The following is a 20,549-nucleotide window of genomic DNA, read 5'->3' on the forward strand; positions in this document are numbered from 1 at the left end:
TTTCTAGCCACTTTTTCTAAATTATCATTTGGGGAAGTATCCCTCCAGGCTATGCTAGCAGTTTGGCTGCTGTTGGTTCCTTTAAGGGCAGCATTCCTTGTGGAAAGGTCATCAAGGTGATTTCCCTTAGCTTCAAGAGAGTCAAAGTTAGAATGCCCCAGGATCTTAATAATAACTAAAGCAGCAAGTAAAAATATTTCATACAATAATTCCTGAACATAGGGGCCATTTTTATTTCTGCTGGAAGTAAGGAAGCCACGTTGCTTTCACAACCTTCCAAAATCGTGAGCTACTCTGAAAGCATATCTACTATCAGTATAAATATTATACTTGGCTAAAGTTTTGCCCTTGGCTAAAGTACAAGCCCACGTAAGAGTGTATAAATAAGCCTGTTGGGCTAAAGTAGCCATAAGTAAATGTGCTGTCATTGCTACATTGTTACAATGTAGAAGAGTTATGTGAGGAGCAGTTAACAAAAGAATTTCATAAGAGATGAGGTGGCTGACAAAGAAATACTGAGTGTGATGAGAGTTTAGGAGGGCTTCCACTGTGTGGTGTACAAAAATAGTTAAAGGGGATCCCACAACAATTTTCTCAGTGGCTGTAACCAAACCAGCAGGGGCCATAATGGCTCTAAGGCAAGGGGGGTATCCCTGTGCCACAGGGTCCATTTGCTGGCTATAACACCCTATGAGTCAATGGTGGTCCCCATGTTTATGGGTGAGTATCCCAAGGCATTCCCTTTCTTTTTATATACAAAAAAAGAAAAAGAGAATCTGATAATTGGGATACCCAAGAGCACTTGATTCATCAAACTCTTCTTTAAGGCCTCAAAGGCTATGTCATCCAGTTCTTCCAATAAAATTAGGTCAAGGTTGTTACCACTGAGTAAAACATACAAAGATTTGGCCATAATAGAGAAATTTGGAATCCAGTTTTGGCAGTAACTGACTAGCTTAAGAAAACCTCAGAGTTGGTGCTTAGTTTTGGGTTTTGGGAAATTTAAGACACTGTGAAGTCTATCTGGATCTAGATATAGTCTTGCTTGGAGACCTTATGTCCCTTTAAGGCTAAAAGCTTTAGCAAGTGGATGTTGCTTTCCTGTGAGGAAGCTTGAGGACAGCAAAAAAGCAACTCATCCACATATTGCAACAAAGTAGAACTTCTAAGGAACTTTATGTCATCCAGATCAGGCTTCAGCACTGGTAAGAAATACGAAGAACTCTCAACAAAACCATCAGACATTATTGTCTGGGTGAATTGTTTTTCTTTCCACGTGAAGGCAAAAATTTATTGGCTAGCTTCAACAACTGGAATACTAAAGAATGCACTGCATAAATCAATTACAGTAAAGAATTTACTTCCAGTAGGAATGGAGATCAGTAGAGCATAAAGGTTAAGAATAACAGGGTGTCAAGGGATAACAACTTGTTTATTACTCAGAGGTCCTGGACAAACTTCTACCTTCAGCCCTTAGGTTTTCTCATCAGTAAAATGGGAGTGTTACATGGTCTAGTACAAGGGAAAATGAGGCCTTGAGCCTTGTAATCTTCTATTATGGGATTCATGCCTTCTTTACTTGTAAGGTATTGATTAATCCTGGGAAAAGATTTTGAGGGATCTATTTGAATCTTGATAACAGGTGTGCTATGGATTTGCCAACATCACTTGGAGATTTTGCCCATAAGGAAAATGGTAGCTGATTTAATAGGGCCAAAGATCAGTGTTTCCAGAATCAGTTCTAGTATCATCAGAGATAGAACAAATAGAAGATATCAAAGGGTAATTTAATTCTACTGGTAGGTTACTTTGATGACTATTGTAAAGTTCTAGAATTTTATCCCCCTTTGGGGAGAGAGAAATTCTGGCATGATACTTCTCTAAGAAGTCTTGGCCTAATATATGGATAGGAGCAGAGGAACTAAGGAGCAGGATATATATCTCTCAAAGGGCCTAAACGAAAAGGAATAGATTCAGAGACAGGAACCTCTTGAGGTTCAACCCCACTATTTGAACGTTTTAGAACTCCAAAGCAGAGCAGTTTTATAGTAGTGGGGTTGAGCATGGAGAGTGTGACTTTGGTGTCACTTAGGACTGGAAGAGATTCATCCCCAATTTGGAGAAACTTTTCTCCAAGCTGATCAAGAGGGAGGGTAGGGAAGAGCCCCTGTAGTTCCTTGGAGCCCTGTCATTGAGAATTGGGGAGAACTTAGAAAGGGATGATGGAAGACTGAAGGCACCTACATCACTTAAATTTATAACAATCTCTTTTCCAATTTCCTGGCTCTTTTCACTAATAGGAGAGACCAGGACAGTTTTGGTTTTGTTTAGGGGCCTTCACTTGCTGGAATTGAAGATTAAGAATTTTGATCGTTTTCCTTTTAGTTGACCCATCTAAAGTGAGTGAGAGCAGCCTTGTCAGATTAACTAAATCGGGAGTGGACATGGTTTCCCATTCCATCCTGATACTTTTCACTAGAAGGGAAAGGTCTCTGTGCATCCCATTCATAAACATAGTGTTAAAAGCTATCAGGGTAGAATCAACATCTGAAGGAAGACCAGAATTTTCTCTAAAAATAATCTGAAGTAGATTGTAATAGTCAGGATCAGTTTCATCATATTTTTGTGTGCAAGCCTGAATTTTACCCAATCAACAAGCTTTGGAAAGTCCCTAGGAATTGCCTGATGAAGTCACCAGTGATTTCCTCAGCCTGATCAGATATAAATTAGCAGGCTGGTCTCTCAGTTGATTCTAGAATTCAGGATTTTCCCAATTAGCAGTTTTCATCCAGTACTGGGTCTGGCCTTCACCAACAAGCATATGAACTAGCTGATATGAATCAGAGAAACCAGGCTGATAAGTCTGAATAACTATATTAAATTCCTCAGTAATTCTGAGAGGATCTTTGGTTACTTTGGGAAAATCTTTGCCTATAGGTGGGTTGAGTTTTAGGGAAAAAGGGAAGTTTGGCAAGAGAATTAATATGGAGGAATTGAAGATATAGAGGAGGTGTAGGTGATATAGAGGGGAAGGAGGAAGATAGCACCAGAGGCAGCACGTGAGACAAAGAAGCCAGAGAAGGAGAATGAAGCTTCAGAAGCAATTTTATCTTTCTTTAATTGTTTACTTCAGTTAATCTTAAAACTCTTATTTTGCAAAAAGGCAATTTTAGGCTCCTGATAACATTTGGAAGCTTCAAAATACCAATTGAAATAGGTATTACATTCAGTTTTTGGAAATTTTAGAGCTATGGTTGCCCAGTTCAGTTTCAAGAAAAGTAAATTTGGGGAATTCAAAAGATTCTCATAATGGCCATTGATATTCTAAATCACCTTTCGTTAGGTTGGTCCATTAGTTAGAAATGTACGTGAGGAAGGACCATAGTTTTCGGGGTTTTTTTATTTTTTATTTTTATATTTTTTCACACACACAGACACTGTATTTTATTTTTACAAGAGATAAATAAACTGACACAAAGCATTGTAAATGGATGACCACAACAAAAGCAACAATGATTGCAATTATCAAACACAAAACACACTCATACTATGTCATAATGTTGACATTCAGTCCAGTAATCCTCCACTGTAACAGCTCCTTTACTTTGCAGTGAAAATTGATTTGTATATTTTTTGCCTCTGTTGTCAATTGCATTATTATGAACTTTCATCAAATCTTTAACTGTGGTCATTTTAAAGTCTCTTGTCATTTACAGACAGTTCTGGCTGTACTCTGATGCTTTTGCAAATATTTTCCTATAAAAGGGTTTCATCTTCAAGGAGTTCATTGAACAGACTCTGACAAGTACAGGTTTCTGGTAACTGACTATACTGCTGAACTGAATGAATAAACATTTTCAGAACTCTAATGGAAAATTGATGAATTCATAAAAGTGCTAACAAAAGATCAAGATGAAAAAAAAATTAATTAAATGGGACTGAGTGAACTGATGAGGATGATTATAATTTTTGTGACTTTCTGTTTGAATAAAAGGACCATAGTTTTTAAACATAAAATTGGTCAAGGTTCCTGTAAGTGGGGCATGCTCAAAATGTTTAGTTAACTGGGATCCCATTCTTCAGAGGTTTCAACCTAGAGTAAAAGAATCATTTTCAAACAGCCTAAACAGCTCAAGCAACTCAAAGAGCTCAAACAGCCTAAACAGCTCAAGCAACTCAAAGAGCTCAAACAGCCTGCAGGCCTAATAACAGCCAGTTCAAAAGGAACAGTCTAGTCCAGAGGGAGCCAAACCAAAGTCTACTAAGTACAGCTTTAATGAAGCAGCCCAGTTTAAAGGGAGTCAGGCTGAAGGCTTAATAGTGCAGTGCCAATAGAACACCCCTATTACAAAAGGAATTGGGTCAAAGGCTGAACTGGCACAGTTCTAAAGATACAGCCCCTGTTCCTGAAGGATGGACAAAAAGCTAGGCAATTCCAGGACAAACAGCCAGCCCTGTTCCAAAAGGAATCCTGCCGAAGGTAATCACAGTTCCAATTCAAAAAGCCCAATTTCAAAAATCAGGCATAAGTGCCAAACAAGTACTTGCATACAGAATAAAGTCTTAGCCAGAGAACAAAGCCATAAAATAGATCCCCAATAAGATAGACCCATCCACCAGAGGGCAGACAGCAGAAGCAAGAAGAATTACAATCCTGCGGAACAAAAACCACATTCATAGAAAGATAGGAAAGATGAAAAGGCGGAGGGCTATGTACTAGATGAAGGAACAAGATAAAACCCCAGAAAAACAACTAAATGAAGTGGAGATAGGCAACCTTCCAGAAAAAGAATTCAGAATAAGGATAGTGAAGATGATCCAGGACCTCGGAAAAACAATGGAGGCAGATTGAGAAGATGCAGGAAATGTTTAACAAAGATGTAGAAGAATTAAAGAACAAACAAACAGAGATGAACAACACAATAACTGAAGGGAAAAATACACTAGAAGGAATCAAGCAGAATAACTGAGGCAGAAGAACAGATAAGTGGACCTGGAAAACAGAATGGTGGAATTCACTGCTGCAGAACAGAATAAAAAAAAAAAGAATGAAAAGAAATGAAGACAGCCTAAGAGACCTCTGAACAACATTAAATGCAAAAACATTCACGTTTTAGGGGTCCCAGAAGGAGAAGAGAGAGAGAAAGGACCCGAGAAAATATTTGAAAAGATTAGAGTCAAAAACTTCCCTAACATGGGAAAGGAATAGCCACCCAAGTCTAGGAATTGCAGAGTGTCCCATACAGGATAAACCCAAGAAGAAACATGCCGAGACACATAGTAATCAAATTGGCAAAAGTTAAAGACAAAGAAAAATTATTGAAAGCAGCAAGGGAAAAATGACAAATAACATACAAGGGAACTCCCATAAGGTTAACAGCTGATTTCTCACCAGAAAATCTATAAGCCAGAAGAGAGTGGCACGATATACTTAAAGTGATGAAAGGGAAGAAACTACAACCAAGTTTACTCTACCCGACAGGATCTCATTCAGATTCGATGGAGAAAGCAAAAGCTTTACAGACAAGCAGAGCTAAGAGAATTCAGCACCACCAAACTGGCCCTATAGCAAATGCTAAAGGAACTTCTCTAAGTGAGAAACACAAGAGAAGAAAAGGACCTTCAAAAACAAACCAAAAATAATTAAGAAAATGGTCATAGGAATATATATATATATCAATAATTACCTAAAACGTGAATGGATTAAATGCTCCAACCAAAAGACAAAGATTTGCTCAATGGATACAAAAATAAGACCCGTATATATGCTGTCTACAAGAGACCCACTTCAGACACAGGGACACATTCAGACTGAAAGTAAGGGAAGGAAAAAGATATTCCATGCAAATGGAAATCAAAAGAAAGCTGGAGTAGCAATACTCATATCAGATAATATAGACTTTAAAATAAAGCATGTTACAAGAGACAAGGAAGGACACTACATAATGATCAAGGGATCAATCCAAGAAGAAGATATAACAATTATAAATATATATGCACCCAACATAGGAGCACCTCAAACATAAGGCAACTGCTAACACATATAAAAGAGGAAATAGACAGTAACACAATAATAGTGGGGGACGTTAACACCTCACTTACACCAATGGACAGATTATCCAAACAGAAAATTAATAAAGAAACAGAAGCATTAAATGACACAATAGACCAGATAGGTTTAACTGATTATTGTAGGACATTCCATCCAAAAACAGCAGATTACATTTTCTTCTCAAGTGCGCATGAAACATTCTCCAGGATAGATCCCATCTTGGGTCACAAATCAAGCCTCATTAAATTTAAGAAAATTGAAATCATATCAAGCATCTTTTCTGACCACAACTCTATGAGACTAGAAATCAACTACAGGGAAAAAACATAAAAAACACAAACACATGGAGGCTAAACCATACATTACTAAATAACGAAAATATCACTGAAGAAATCAAAGAGGAAATCAAAAAATACCTAGAGACAAATGACAATGAAAACACAATGATTCAAAACTGCTTTCAGCAAAAGCAGTTCTAAGAGGAAGTTTATAGCTATACAAGTCTACCTCAAGAAACAATAAAAATCTCAAATAAACAATCTAACCTTATACCTAAAGGAACTAGAGAAAGAAGAACAAACAAAACCCAAAATTAGCAGAAGGAAAGAAATCATAAAGATCAGAGCAGAAATAAATGAAATAGAAACAAAGAAAACAATAGCAAAGATCAATAAAACTAAAAGCTGGTTCTTTGAGAAGATAAGCAAAATTGATAACCCATTAGCCAGACTCATCAAGAAAAAGAGGGGAGGACTCAAATCAATAAAATTAGAAATGAAAAAGGAGAAGTTATAACAGACACCACAGAAATACAAAGCATCCTAAGAGACTACTACAAGCAACTGTATGCCAATAAAATGGACAACCTGGAAGAAATGGAGAAATTTGTAGAAAGGTATAACCTTCCAAGACTGAACCAGGAAGAAATAGAAAATATGAACAGACCAATCACAAGTAATGAAATTAAAATTGTGATTAAAAATGTTCCAACAAACAAAAGTCCAGGACCAGATGGCTTCACAGGTGAATTCTATCAAACATTTAGAGAATTAACACCCATCCTTCTCAAACTCTTCCAAAAAATTGCAGAGGAAAGAACACTCCCAAACTTATTCTATGAGGCCACCATCACCCTGATACCAAAACAAGACAAAGATACTACAAAAAAAAGAAAATTAGAGACCAATATCACAGATGCAAAAATCCTCAACAAAATACTAGCAAACAGAATCCAACAACACATTAAAAGGATCATACACCATGACCAAGTGAGATTTATCCCAGGGATGCATGGACTCTTCAATATACACAAATCATTCAATGTGATACACCATATTAACAAATTGAAGAAGAAAAACAACATGATCATCTCAATAGATGCAGAAAAAGGTTTGACAAAATTCAACACCCGTTTATGATAAAAAAAGAAAACTCTCCAGAAAACGGACATTGGGGGAACCTACTTCAACATAATAAAGGCCATATATGACAAACCCACAACAAACATCATTCTCAATGGTGAAAAACTAAAAGCATTTCCTCTAAGATCAGGAACAAGACAAGGATGTCCACTCTCATCACTATTATTCAGCATAGTTTTAGAAGTCCTAGCCATGACAATCAGAGAAGAAAAAGAAATAAGAGGAATCCAAATTGGAAAAGAAGAAAAAAAACCTGTCCCTGTTTGCAGATGACATGATACTGTACATAGAGAATCCTAAAGATGCCACCAGAAAACTACTAGAGCTAATCAATGCATTTGGTAAAGTTGCAAGATACAAAATTAATGCACAGAAATCTCTGGCATTCCTATACACTAATGATGAAAAATCTGAAAGAGAAATTAAGGAAACACTCCCATTTACCACTGCAACAAAAAGAATAAAATACCTAGGAATAAACCTACCTCGGGAGACAAAAGACCTGTATGCAGAAAACTATAAGATACTGTTGAAAGAAATTAAAGATGATACCAACAGATGGAGAGATATACCATGTTGTTGGACTGGAAGAATCAATGTTGTGAAAATGACTATACTACCCAAAGCAATCTACAGATTCAGTGCAATCCCTATCAAATTACCAATGGCACTTTTTACAGAGCTAGAACAAAAAATCTTAAAATTTGTATGAAGACACAAAAGACCCTGAATAGCCAAAGCAGTCCTGAGCGAAAAAAGTGGAGCTGGAGAAATCAGACTCCCTGACTTCAGACTATACTACAAAGCTACAGTAATCAAGACAACATGGTACTGGCACAAAAACAGAAACATAGATCAATGGAACAAGATACAAAGCCTAGAGATAAATCCAGGCACCTATGGTCAACTAATCTATGACAAAGGAGGCAAGGATATACAATGGAGAAAAGACAGTCTCTTCAGTAAGTGGTGTTGGGAAAACTGGACAGCTACATGTAAAAGAATGAAATTAGAACACTCCCTAACACAATACACAAAAATAAACTCAAAATGGATTCGAGACCGAAATGTAAGACTGGACACTATAAAACTCTTAGAGGAACACATAGCAAGAACACTCTTTGACATAAATTACAGCAAGATCTTTTTAGATCCACCTCCTAGAGTAATGGAAATAGAAACAAAAATAAATGGGACCTAATAAAACTTCAAAGCTTTTGCACAGCGAAGGAAACCATAAGCAAGATGAAAAGACAGCGGTCAGAATGAGAGAAAATATTTTCAAATGAATCAACGGGCAAAGGATTAATCTCCAAAATATACAAACAGCTCATGCAACTCAATATTAAAAAAACAAACAATCCAATCCAATCCAAAAATGGGCAGAAGACCTAAATAGACATTTCTCCGAAGAGGACATACAGATTGTCAAGTAGCACATGAAAAGCTGCTCAACATCACTAATTATTAGAGAAATGCAAATCAAAACTACAATGAGGTATCACCTCACACCAGTTAGAATGGGCACCATCAGAAAATCTATGAACAACAAATGCTGGTGAGGGTGTGGAGAAAAGGGAACCCTCTTGCACTGTTGGTGGGAATATAAATTGACACAGCCACTATGGAGAACAGTATGGAGATTCCTTAAACAACTAAACATAGACTTATCATATGACCCCGCAATCCCACTACTGGGCATGTACCCAGAGAAAACCATAATTCAAAAATACACATGCACCCCAATGTTCATTGCAACACTATTTACAATAGCCAGGTCATGGAAGCAACCTAAATTCCCATTGACAGACGAATGGTTAAAGAAGTTGTGGTACATATATAGAATGGAATATTACTCTGCCACAAAAAGGAACGAAATTGGGTCATTTGTAGAGATGTGGATGGATCTAGAGACTGTCATACAGAATGAAGTAAGTCAGACAGAGAAAAACAAATATTGCATATTAACGCATATATGTGGAATCTAGAAAAATGGTACAGATGAACTGGTTTGCAGGGCAGAAGTTGAGACACAGATGTAGAGAACAAACATATGGACACCAATGGGGGAAAGTAGTGGGAGGGTGGGGGTGGGGGTGTGATGAATTTGGAGACTGGGATTGACATGTATACACTGATGTATATAAAATGGATGATTAATATGGAGCTGCTGTATAAAAAAATAAATGAAATTAAATTAAAAAAAAACCCCAACAGATCCCCAGTAAAACCTGGAGGACTTCAAAAATGCAAATAGGGCAGACACTTGAGTGGAGAAAGACTTAATCTTAAATTGCAGGTTTGGCGAGAAAAGCAATGAGTAACAACAGGCTCAATGAGGGTATCACACTTGTTTGCCACCAACCTGGAAGTCATAAAGGGTCTTCTCTTGATCCCCATGCAGGCTATCAAAAGGTTGAACTAAAATAAATAAACTGCCAGCTATTTCTGCAGTAAAAATGGGTTTGTTTGGGATCAACAGAGAATTGCTCTTTGGGTTTACAACCATGGCAAGCCACATGCAAGTCCCCTCACAGCAAGGAGAGGAGAACTTTTTTAAAAGGGGGAAAAGGAAGCTGGGAGGGCTGTAGTAAACAAAGAGTCCATTGGAGGAATTGAGAGTTTGAAGTAGGGTGGCTTTTCACTGGCTGGGTTGTGAGAGTCTCTCATTGGCTGAGTTCTTGCCATGCAAGGAAAGTTTTCATTCTTCCTGCTGAGCTCTGCTATTGTCATAGGGCATGAGCGCTTCCTTTTCTGACCTCCTAATTCTATATATCTATATCTATCTATCTATCTATCTATCTATCTATCTATATATATATATATATATATTTTTTTTTTTTTTTTTTTTTTTTTTTTTTTTTTGCGGTACGCAGGCCTCTCACCGTTGTGGCCTCTCCCACCGCGGAGCACAAGCTCCGGACGTGCAGTCTCAGTGGCCATGGCTCACTGCAGTCTCAGTGGCCATGGCTCACGGGCCTAGCCACTCCGCGGCATGTGGGATCCTCCTGGACCGGGGCACGAACACATGTCCCCTGCATTGGCAGGCAGACTCTCAACCACTGCACCACCAGGGAAGCCCCACAGTTCTATTTTAATTGAGGTTTCTTTTCATTAATTTTAGACCATTCTTCTCCTTTTTTCTTCAATTGCCTTTTCCACTCTGTCAGTTTAGATCTTTGTAACGTCTCACCACCTCCATTCTTTCTATTATTCAACATATATTTCTTTTCATTATTAAATTCACTATAAAATGGAGCTTTGAGTACTGGAGAAATATGAATCTCAACTTTTCAAAAATCTTCAAATATTCTACACTGTTTTCCAGTTGAGCAGATCTCCTCAGTTTAGCATTTAGGGCGTTCTAAAATGTAACCTCAAATTACGTCAGGTACAGTGATTCTTAACCATGGGGCATCATCAATACAAATGTGCATACACCTATATATGCAAAGAGTTGCGTATAATTTTATGCACGAAAATGCATAAATACCCCTGCTCTATACTGTCATATCCTGCCACTCTGCCACACATACCTTAAATTCCAACCATATTAGATCACGAGCAACTTGAGGACTGACAGTATTTATGCAAAAACACATTCTCATACACCCCATGATACTATCCCAAATATCTCCACCAGGTAACTTGGCCCCTAGAATATCTCCCTTGAGGTCTTTCAGAATGTTTTCATTCTCTTTATCTGTCCCCTGTTACCTGTTACCTGGATAACTTGGGAACATTTGGGGAAGATAAATGTCATTTTTCAGATTTTAGTCTCTGCTATTCTTCCTAAAGTAAATTATGTTATTCTGGTGGGAAATAAAGTTTTACTAAAGAACTTGGACTGTATTCATCTTGATGAACACAGGCTTCAATTTTATTTGAATTTGATGTCTATTTGATTCCTGTCAACTCAAAAGGGTGTTCTTTGATGTCTTTTTATTTCTGTTTTCCAGGTTTCTTGAGCACAGGGGATCAGGCTGCAAAAGGAAACTATGGACTCCTTGATCTCATACAGGCTTTAAGATGGACTAGTGAGAATATTGGATTCTTTGGTGGTGACCCCTTAAGAATCACTGTTTTTGGATCTGGTGCTGGGGGTTCATGTGTCAATCTGCTGACTTTATCCCATTATTCTGAAGGTAACCGTTGGAGCAATTCAACCAAAGGTATTATGCAGGTTGCAAATTTTGACAATTTTGGTGTCTGCATGCCACGATCATCAGTAGTATGTGATGCTCTGTATATATTTCTCTGTCTAAACTAAGTGTTAGGTTGAACTCAATAACTGTTTAAAACTTTGTTTCTTCGGCTCCTCTGTGCATGTTTAAATTTTTGTCAAACTCTTTTCTTTGTCTCCTGTGGAGCTTGGTATGGATGCCCTTTCAAACACACTTCAGAATAATTAACATTACACTACTTTCCTCTCCTCCAAAGGGTGATTTTGGGGAAAATCAAAGATGTTCACAGTTCTGTTATCTCTGTTTATTCAGTAATCAAAATCAAAGACAAGTGTTTTTTAAATTATTTTTTTAATGCAAGGCTTGTATATAATGTTTTCTAGATAGTAGATGTTTTAAACCCTTTACTAGTATGAAGAAAATATGGAAGCAGTTGTAAGCTGGTTTGTCTGGAAATGTGATTTTCACTTGTTGTCTGAGTAGAGAATGGATGTTTGATTATTTTGCATGTGTGATCCAAAATTGTCAAAGCATCAAGGTCGCTAGTAGAGCTTTTGATTAAAAAGAAAAATATGTTTGAATTTGTGCTTTTTCTATTTTCAACTCCAAGAGTGTTAATTTTTTTTCCCCTGAAGCCTGGCAAAGCAGCATGGAGCGCTGAGGCTGCTTAAATCCATGAAATATTGTTCTTGTCTCCATTTTCTGGCCTTGACATCCTTTTTCCAAAATGCCTGCCCAAGGCTTATCATGCTGGTCTTGATGGACTCCCATTTTACCATGAGTTTAGTCACCCATTCTTATAGCATTATTAACTTGAAATATCCACAAGAACAGAGGTGTTTTGTTGGAGAAGTCTGTAAAACAAATACTTTCTCTCCATTATACATACACAATAGGCAGGAAAATAGAGAATATACATCAGCATAGACCACCTTGTATTTTCTGGTTTTCCATCGTCATTTTATATATATTAAGAAAGTATACACCATCAACTGTAATTCATGAAGCTTCTTAATCTGTAAGACTGAGTTTTATGATATGAGCACTAGATATAGAATATTTGGTTTTGGTATCAAAGACACATTAATATGGGATTTCAAAATAACAGTCATTAAATGAGTTTGTATATTTGGAGGATCATATATTATTATAGATTAATTTATAGACATAGTTTATGTAACATCTCATTTATATTAGTAGAGTTCTGAACCAAGATGACAAAATGACACATGTGTGAGAACTCTTTCAATTGTATAGAGAGTTTGGTCTGTAGTGAAATGACTTATTTTGAAATAACAAACTTCGTTGCTGTTGTTTTTCTTAATTGAACAGATTAGATTGTTCTAGCCTGAGGACTATACTAACGCCAATACTTATCTAGGATAACATTGGACAATCTGTTCAGACTTCTTAGGATCATTTGGTCTCAAGTGCTCTTTGCACTGATTTTTTCTAAAACTTTTTCTAAATGTAAAGTGAACATGGGCACCAAAGCCATTTTCAGCCAGTATAATACTAGCATTGCATAAAGAGATGAATCAATTAGTTCATCAGCTAGCATTGCTATTCATCAACTCATAATGTGGTAAACAGTGGCAAATGGCTATGCAAACAATTGAAAATATAGCATTCCATCACACTCTTCAAGGAAATCTGTCCATGCCTGGCTAGATAAATGGACTTATGTTTGATCTAGTCATAAGTTTATCTCTATTAGCGAAGCTGCCTGAATTGACAAGGAGATGCTCAGAAGAGGTCTTGAAATCATCAGGCTAATTTTATCTCCATTGCAGACATAGACTTTAAGGTCTGGGAACTTCCCAGAGCTGCAACAATGCTCAGGCCTGTATCTATCAGGAGTCAACCACACATAACAAGCACTCTCGCTGACAATAGAATATGTGTCTTTTCCCAGTATCATCTAGATGGCATATTTCAGACTATCTCAAATGTGATGTGTATTGTCCTTAAAACCTTTTTTTGGTATATTTAATTAATGGCATTAAGTCCCTAAAATGGGAAAGAATCTTATAGAAATCTTATTTTAGCTATAAAGTTTTTAAGCAGTACAATATTTCTCTGAGCAAATGTTGACAAACACATAGCCTATATACTTTTTAAAAATTATTTGTATTTATATTATTTGCTCTGGCAAACTTTGCTCTAACAAACTGAAAATATGTTCATAAAGATGTCAGAAACCAAAACAAATTTAAATTAGTATTGTTTGACTTTTTGAATATTTTTATAATTATCTAGGAACATATTACAGACATTTTGAATACATATATGTGTTTGGAGAAAAAATGAAAACTTTGCTTCTAATACAGTCATTACTTCAACACCTTTGTGAAAGACTTCTTACACACTAACACATATGAATGATTGAGCATGTGTTTGAATAACTGAACTATAAAGTTGTATTTAGAAATTGACAATAAATGTAAGTTTTTAAATAAAATAGATAAATTATATTTTTAAAACAAGAATTTTATTAGAGAATACCTTAATAAGTAAAGTTCATTTATAAATTTGAATGGTATGCAGCTCTTATCAAGCTGCATATGGGACCATGATTTATAATTCTTAAATGTAATTAAGTGAAAAGCAGTGGACCATGTACTTTTCATTTTTATGATAAAATATAGCAGTGCACATTCAACAGTGGAAAAAATTAAATCACCCCCCACTAAATCCTTCTGCTGATGGCTTTTTCTTTAACCTAGTGAAAATACTTCAAATGTTATAACTTCTTCTGGAAGATGAATATTCAGCATACTATGTCTGACATAAAGAACTGGAAAGAATATGTCTAAAGTGATATTCTGTTTCATGTGCCTTTAGGGCCATCCCCAGGGTATTAGCAAATTCCCAGCCCCAGTAGTTATGTGAGGTCTGAACAATTATTTTTCAGATAAAATCTGATTAAAACAAACACACAGAGCCATTTTGAAGAAAGATGCTTGCAGCCAAATTGGAGGAAATATCCTCAAAAGACAATACAAAGTCTGATGATGAATTAAAGGGGAGAGAGTTAGCTGCATCTGGTTGGCTATGGTAACAGCGTAGGTGTTTACATGATGAGCAAATAAATATTTGGGCCTTTTTGCCACAAGTATTTCCACACTCTCCTCTCCTTGCTTACTGCCTTTTTGAGACATTGCACAATTTAGATCTCTTGATCCCAAAGTAGTTGCTACTCAAAACAGATGACTAAGGTCCACCTCTCGAATTCATTATACCCTGGGGATGACTTTACGTACCTTCTCTTAAGCAAAACTGTCTCTATCTCCCTGTTTCTTGAGTCATATCTGGGACATGTCTCAAATATCAGATTTTATTGTTTTACCACAGCATTATTCAAAGGTCATCTGAAACTCTTTCTTGTTTTTTTCCTATAGGACTTTTTCAACGAGCAATAGCTCAAAGTGGAACTGCCCTTTCCAGCTGGGCTGTTAGTTTCCAACCTGCAAAATATGCCAGAATGTTGGCCACAAAAGTTGGTTGCAATGTTTCAGATACAGTAGAGTTAGTGGAATGCTTACAGAAGAAGCCTTACAAAGAACTTGTTGACCAAGATATTCAACCAGCACGATACCACATAGCCTTTGGACCTGTGATTGATGGTGATGTAATACCAGATGATCCTCAGATATTGATGGAGCAAGGAGAGTTTCTCAACTATGATATAATGTTAGGAGTTAACCAAGGGGAAGGGTTAAAATTTGTTGAAAATATAGTAGATAGCGATGATGGTATCTCCGCTAGTGATTTTGACTTTGCTGTTTCTAATTTTGTTGATAACTTATATGGATACCCTGAAGGCAAAGATGTTTTGAGAGAAACCATTAAATTCATGTATACTGACTGGGCTGACCGTCACAACCCTGAAACCAGAAGGAAGACATTATTAGCTTTGTTTACGGACCATCAGTGGGTGGCACCAGCTGTAGCTACAGCAGATCTTCACTCAAACTTTGGTTCACCCACATATTTCTATGCCTTTTACCATCATTGCCAAACAGATCAGGTTCCAGCTTGGGCTGATGCAGCTCATGGTGATGAGGTTCCCTACGTACTAGGAATCCCCATGATTGGACCTACAGAGTTATTTCCTTGCAATTTCTCTAAAAATGATGTGATGCTGAGTGCAGTCGTAATGACATACTGGACAAATTTTGCTAAAACTGGGTACGTACCTAAGGAATGAAGTTTGCTATAATTTAATTAAAATATCCTCTTAAGCACTTAAAAAATACATATTTTGTGTCCAAATGATTTAATTTAATAGATTAATACCAACTATACATTAAGTTCCTTTATTCAAAATTTATATTTGTGGTGTTTCAAAAAAATCACTGCTTTATTCTTCCTTTGTAAAGTTTAAAACAGTCATACCTTTATTGCATTACTCAGTAATTAAATTTATCTTGTTTTTTTAATTACACAGGACTTCTTATTATTGTTATTCAATAGTGACAAATATTTTATAAAGATTTTTCAATTTACAGTACTGTATGCCTTTTGATCCCCCCAACCACCTTGTGAGGTGAGCAGCTCAGATACTATAATCCCATTTTACAGAAAAGGGACGTTAGGCTACAAGAGCTTTATCTAGATATTCATATGTTTAGTGTACAGCAGCATCAGGACTCAAATCCTCACCTGCCAATTCCAAATGCCAAGTTTTTCCAATGCTGTTTCTGCTAGCTTGCTTATGAGACAACTCATATGTACATGAATTTTTAAATCTTTGGGTATATAGCAGCCCGTGGGTAGAGAGAACAAGAATGTGAGATTTACTTATACTACATTATCATCCAACAACCTGCCTGAGCTGGGATTGATATTTCTAAATTGACCCAAGTTATGTTAAAACACAGTCTAAAGCCTGGCTGAGTTCACCCTCTTCAATTAGATGTTAAACCAGTATTATTTTGATTTTTAAAAGAATAAAACAATTTTTTCTCATAATTTCTCTTTTCTAGTGACCCAAATCAACCAGTCCCTCAAGACACAAAATTCATCCATACCAAACCCAACCGCTTTGAAGAAGTAGCATGGACCAGATATTCCCAGAAAGACCAACTTTATCTTCATATTGGATTAAAACCAAGAGTTAAAGAACATTACAGAGCCAATAAAGTAAACCTCTGGTTGGAGCTGGTACCTCATCTGCATAATCTCAATGACATTTCTCAGTATACCTCGACAACAACTAAAGTGCCATCAACTGACATCACTTTCAGACCTACGAGAAAAAATTCTGTATCTGTCACATCAGCCTTTCCCACTGCCAAGCAGGATGATCCCAAACAACAACCGAGCCCATTTTCAGTGGATCAAAGGGACTACTCAACAGAGCTGAGCGTCACTATTGCAGTTGGAGCATCACTGCTGTTTCTGAACATCTTGGCCTTTGCAGCCCTGTACTACAAAAAGGATAAGAGGAGACATGATGTTCACAGGAGATGCAGCCCTCAGCGCACGACTACGAATGATCTGACCCACGCACAAGAAGAGGAGATCATGTCCCTCCAAATGAAGCACACCGATTTGGATCATGAATGTGAGTCCATCCATCCACATGAGGTGGTTCTTCGGACCGCCTGCCCCCCAGATTACACACTAGCTATGAGGAGGTCACCTGATGATGTTCCCTTAATGACACCCAACACCATTACAATGATTCCCAACACTATACCAGGGATTCAACCCTTACACACATTCAATACATTTACCGGAGGACAGAACAATACTCTGCCCCATCCTCATCCCCACCCCCACTCACATTCAACAACCAGGGTATAGCCAGATAAGAGAAGCAAACTCTATTTTTTTTTGATGGATTGCAGTAAAAGATTACTGAAGATTCCTTGGCTTTCAACCTACAAGACGCTTACTATTTAAATAAGGAGGAATATTATGTGAATATACATATCAAGAACTTTGGGGGCTTTGAAAAAAACATGAATTGTACATATATACACAAATCAACTTTAAAAATGAATTTCAATTGCTTGAAGCAATTGTTCTGAATGATACTTTTTCATTCACATTCAAGAATTAATTTTTTGAAGGTTTATGTTACATGATGGAATTAGGCATGTGGAACACCAAACAGGAAAGAACTATGTCTGAAATATAAAATATAAAAAATTAAAAAAACAACCATGAATATGCACAAGGGACACACCAATGGAATGTCAGATAATTTTCACCAGTTTTTATTTGGAGCTGTTTTATTGTGTAGACCATATTTACATATTTGGATAAGTACACAAAACACCAGTGCTGTTAATGGCCTTAGCGGAGGCTTATGCTGAAATTTGCCAGTAAAACAATGAAGTTTAAAGACTGGCAGGTACAACATTATCACATAAGTGCTGTCAGTATAAAGTTGCGGGGATAAAGGAAACTGGATATTTTTAGCACGATGTGCATGATAATTTATATGCTTGGTGGCTGTGCTGCTGATTAAGCCGTAATTAAAATTCTTCTCATCCCATTGGAGTTTTTAATAGAAGCTTCCTCCATCAATTGGCAGAACCTAAAGAAGATTTTAAGGGGCAAAAGTAATTACAATAAAATAATCCACAGTAGTTTTGATAATAGACGGAATTAGTTATGAAAGGTATTTGAAGAAACTATAGGTATAGTGGTGAATACTCGCTGATATGAATCCCAGAAAAAAAATTCCTATGTTTTTAATATTCTTTTCATTCCCATCTAAGTACTTCATGGAAATATAACCCTAATTGGACCTGTGTTACAGTATCTATACTTTGCTGTGGTTTTTTTTACTCTGTATTTTGTTCCTTTTGGTAAGGTGAAGTGTGTCCAAAGAGTTACTTACTAGTCTTTTATGATATAAGGATGCCCCAAATTACCACTCTGATTACAGTTCTCAGTTCATTGATTTACTCATGTTGCATGACAAAATGTTTACTAATAATAACTCAATATAAAGTTATGTCCCTTCTCACGTCACTTATCTTTCTCACTGAGGTTCATTCACTGGAATTTATTCACGCAATCTCAGTAGAGTGCAATGTAGATGCAAAACCTAGAAGGAGAATCAACACCTGGAGGATTTTAGTCTTACACATGCGCGTGATTTTAAATGAATATTCTAAGACCACAGGAAACTCTTCATCCCCCTGTTGTTTACCAGTAACAGTATATCACAGACCTTTCCAAATGTTTGTATATGTAATCAGATGTACATTTGTATTAAAAAAAATTGAGATGGACTTAAAGAGCACATCCTGAAAAATACTTTCTCTCTTACCTGTACTATATTTCTATTAGACTAAAGTTATGTGATTTTTTTTTACATTTTTTCAGATGACTAGCAATTTTGATAGTTTGTAAGATAATGCAAAGAACTTTCTCTGACAAACTAACTGCAGTAACAGAAACCTTTCTTTTCAGTTACTCTTTTTCAAGAATGAAAGCTTATTATACAAAAAAAAAATTGTATACTACTTGATGGAAACAACTTTGTACATCTTGGCCATGTCACTGGTCATTGCGTGAAATAAAGATAATAATGACTATTAGTCCAATGCTAAGAGACATGATCTTTGCTCATTAAAGAGCTAAAATGTTTATTGCTGTTTTGTCTTTTTTTAAAAAAACAAGAACAACAACAACAACAGAAAAAGAAACATGACTGTCTCAGAGAGCCATTTTTCTAGACAAGTCAGGTTTTTGAAGACATATAGGTAACTTCTACAGAAAACACATCGTGTATTTAAAGGCAAGTCTCATCTAAGATGAAACTGATGAAACTTTAATATTTTGAATTTTTAAGCCCAGGAACTCATGAAAAAATATTAGCGCTGTATTTTTAAATACCTCTTATGCGAAAGTGGTGTGGAAATAAAATGTGCCAATTGATTTCAGTTAGAAACACAGGTTCCAATTCTGATCATCAAGAAACAGGTCTATTGGAAATAACTGTGCAATATTCATGAAATAGAACAGCTAGGTTCACAATATAAAGGTGATTAAATTATCATAAAGTAGTGGTTAGAAAGTTATCCTTCTAAGAAAATTTTAAAGTGCTGAGCAAGACATTAAGCTAACACTAAAGAGAAAAATCTCCTCTTTCAAGGAATTTGTTTACTTATAATTCCCCTTCCCAATTATTAACTATCAGTAAAATGTAGATGTTGCTCCATAACTTCAAATAAAAAACTATTAGAAGCAAAAAGTCTTCAAAATCCAGAGCAGTCTACATGCAGTTTTTGCCTGATTGGTTATGCTTTTAGACTGTGAGCTGCCAATGTAAACAAATAAAAAGAATTGTTTAACATCTGAAATATTGTTTAATCAGAAAACTGTCTTTTACTGTATTGATTAAACAAGAGATAAAAACAGAAATAGAAATGACAACAAAATAAGATATAAATGAAATTTTTCATATGCATTACTTCACTTAGCAAAACCATTCTATTATATTTTAATGATGGCCATATTTATATCTATCTACCTATCTGTTGCTCTAAACATATCTATTACTTGATCTACATAGCTATACCATAACAGACATCTATTTTATACTAATTTAGGGAAATGATTTAGGAAAACAAAACATAACCCTATTCTTTTTTTTTTTAAATTAATGTAGCATCAACTTTGTGGAAGATAAAGCAGCTCTAAGTTTTATTACTGTTTCAGGTCATGATGAAGTCATTGTAAATGAGTGTTAGTTGCTAGTTTTACAATTACAACAACTATTTTTCTTAATGTAAAATGATGTCTCACAATAAATAGAACATTAAGAACTGTTTTTAAAGCTGAAACATAAATTTTAAATGCAAGAAATATTTTGAATATTGCTATGAAATTTTACTCAATATGTTTAAAGTGTATTTATTAAGATGA

General features: G+C 36.1%; 1 protein-coding gene across 4 annotated transcripts in view; it reads left to right on the top strand.

Moving 5' to 3' along the window:
• NLGN1 (neuroligin 1) overlaps positions 1 to 19,935 on the top strand; it is a 761,874-nt gene extending 741,939 nt beyond the window's left edge. For all 4 annotated transcript variants that reach the window (XM_060099144.1, XM_060099143.1, XM_060099146.1 and 1 more), the window contains 3 exons: positions 11,433 to 11,645; positions 15,059 to 15,848; positions 16,646 to 19,935. In XM_060099144.1, the coding sequence (XP_059955127.1) occupies positions 11,433 to 11,645; positions 15,059 to 15,848; positions 16,646 to 17,468 (1,826 nt within the window). In that variant the 3' untranslated portion in view covers positions 17,469 to 19,935. The remainder of the gene's footprint in view (positions 1 to 11,432; positions 11,646 to 15,058; positions 15,849 to 16,645) is intronic.
• The last annotated feature ends 614 nt before the right edge of the window (positions 19,936 to 20,549 follow it).

Source organism: Mesoplodon densirostris, chromosome 5 (genome assembly GCF_025265405.1).
Source record: "Mesoplodon densirostris isolate mMesDen1 chromosome 5, mMesDen1 primary haplotype, whole genome shotgun sequence".
Classification (NCBI taxonomy): Eukaryota; Metazoa; Chordata; class Mammalia; order Artiodactyla; family Ziphiidae; genus Mesoplodon; species Mesoplodon densirostris.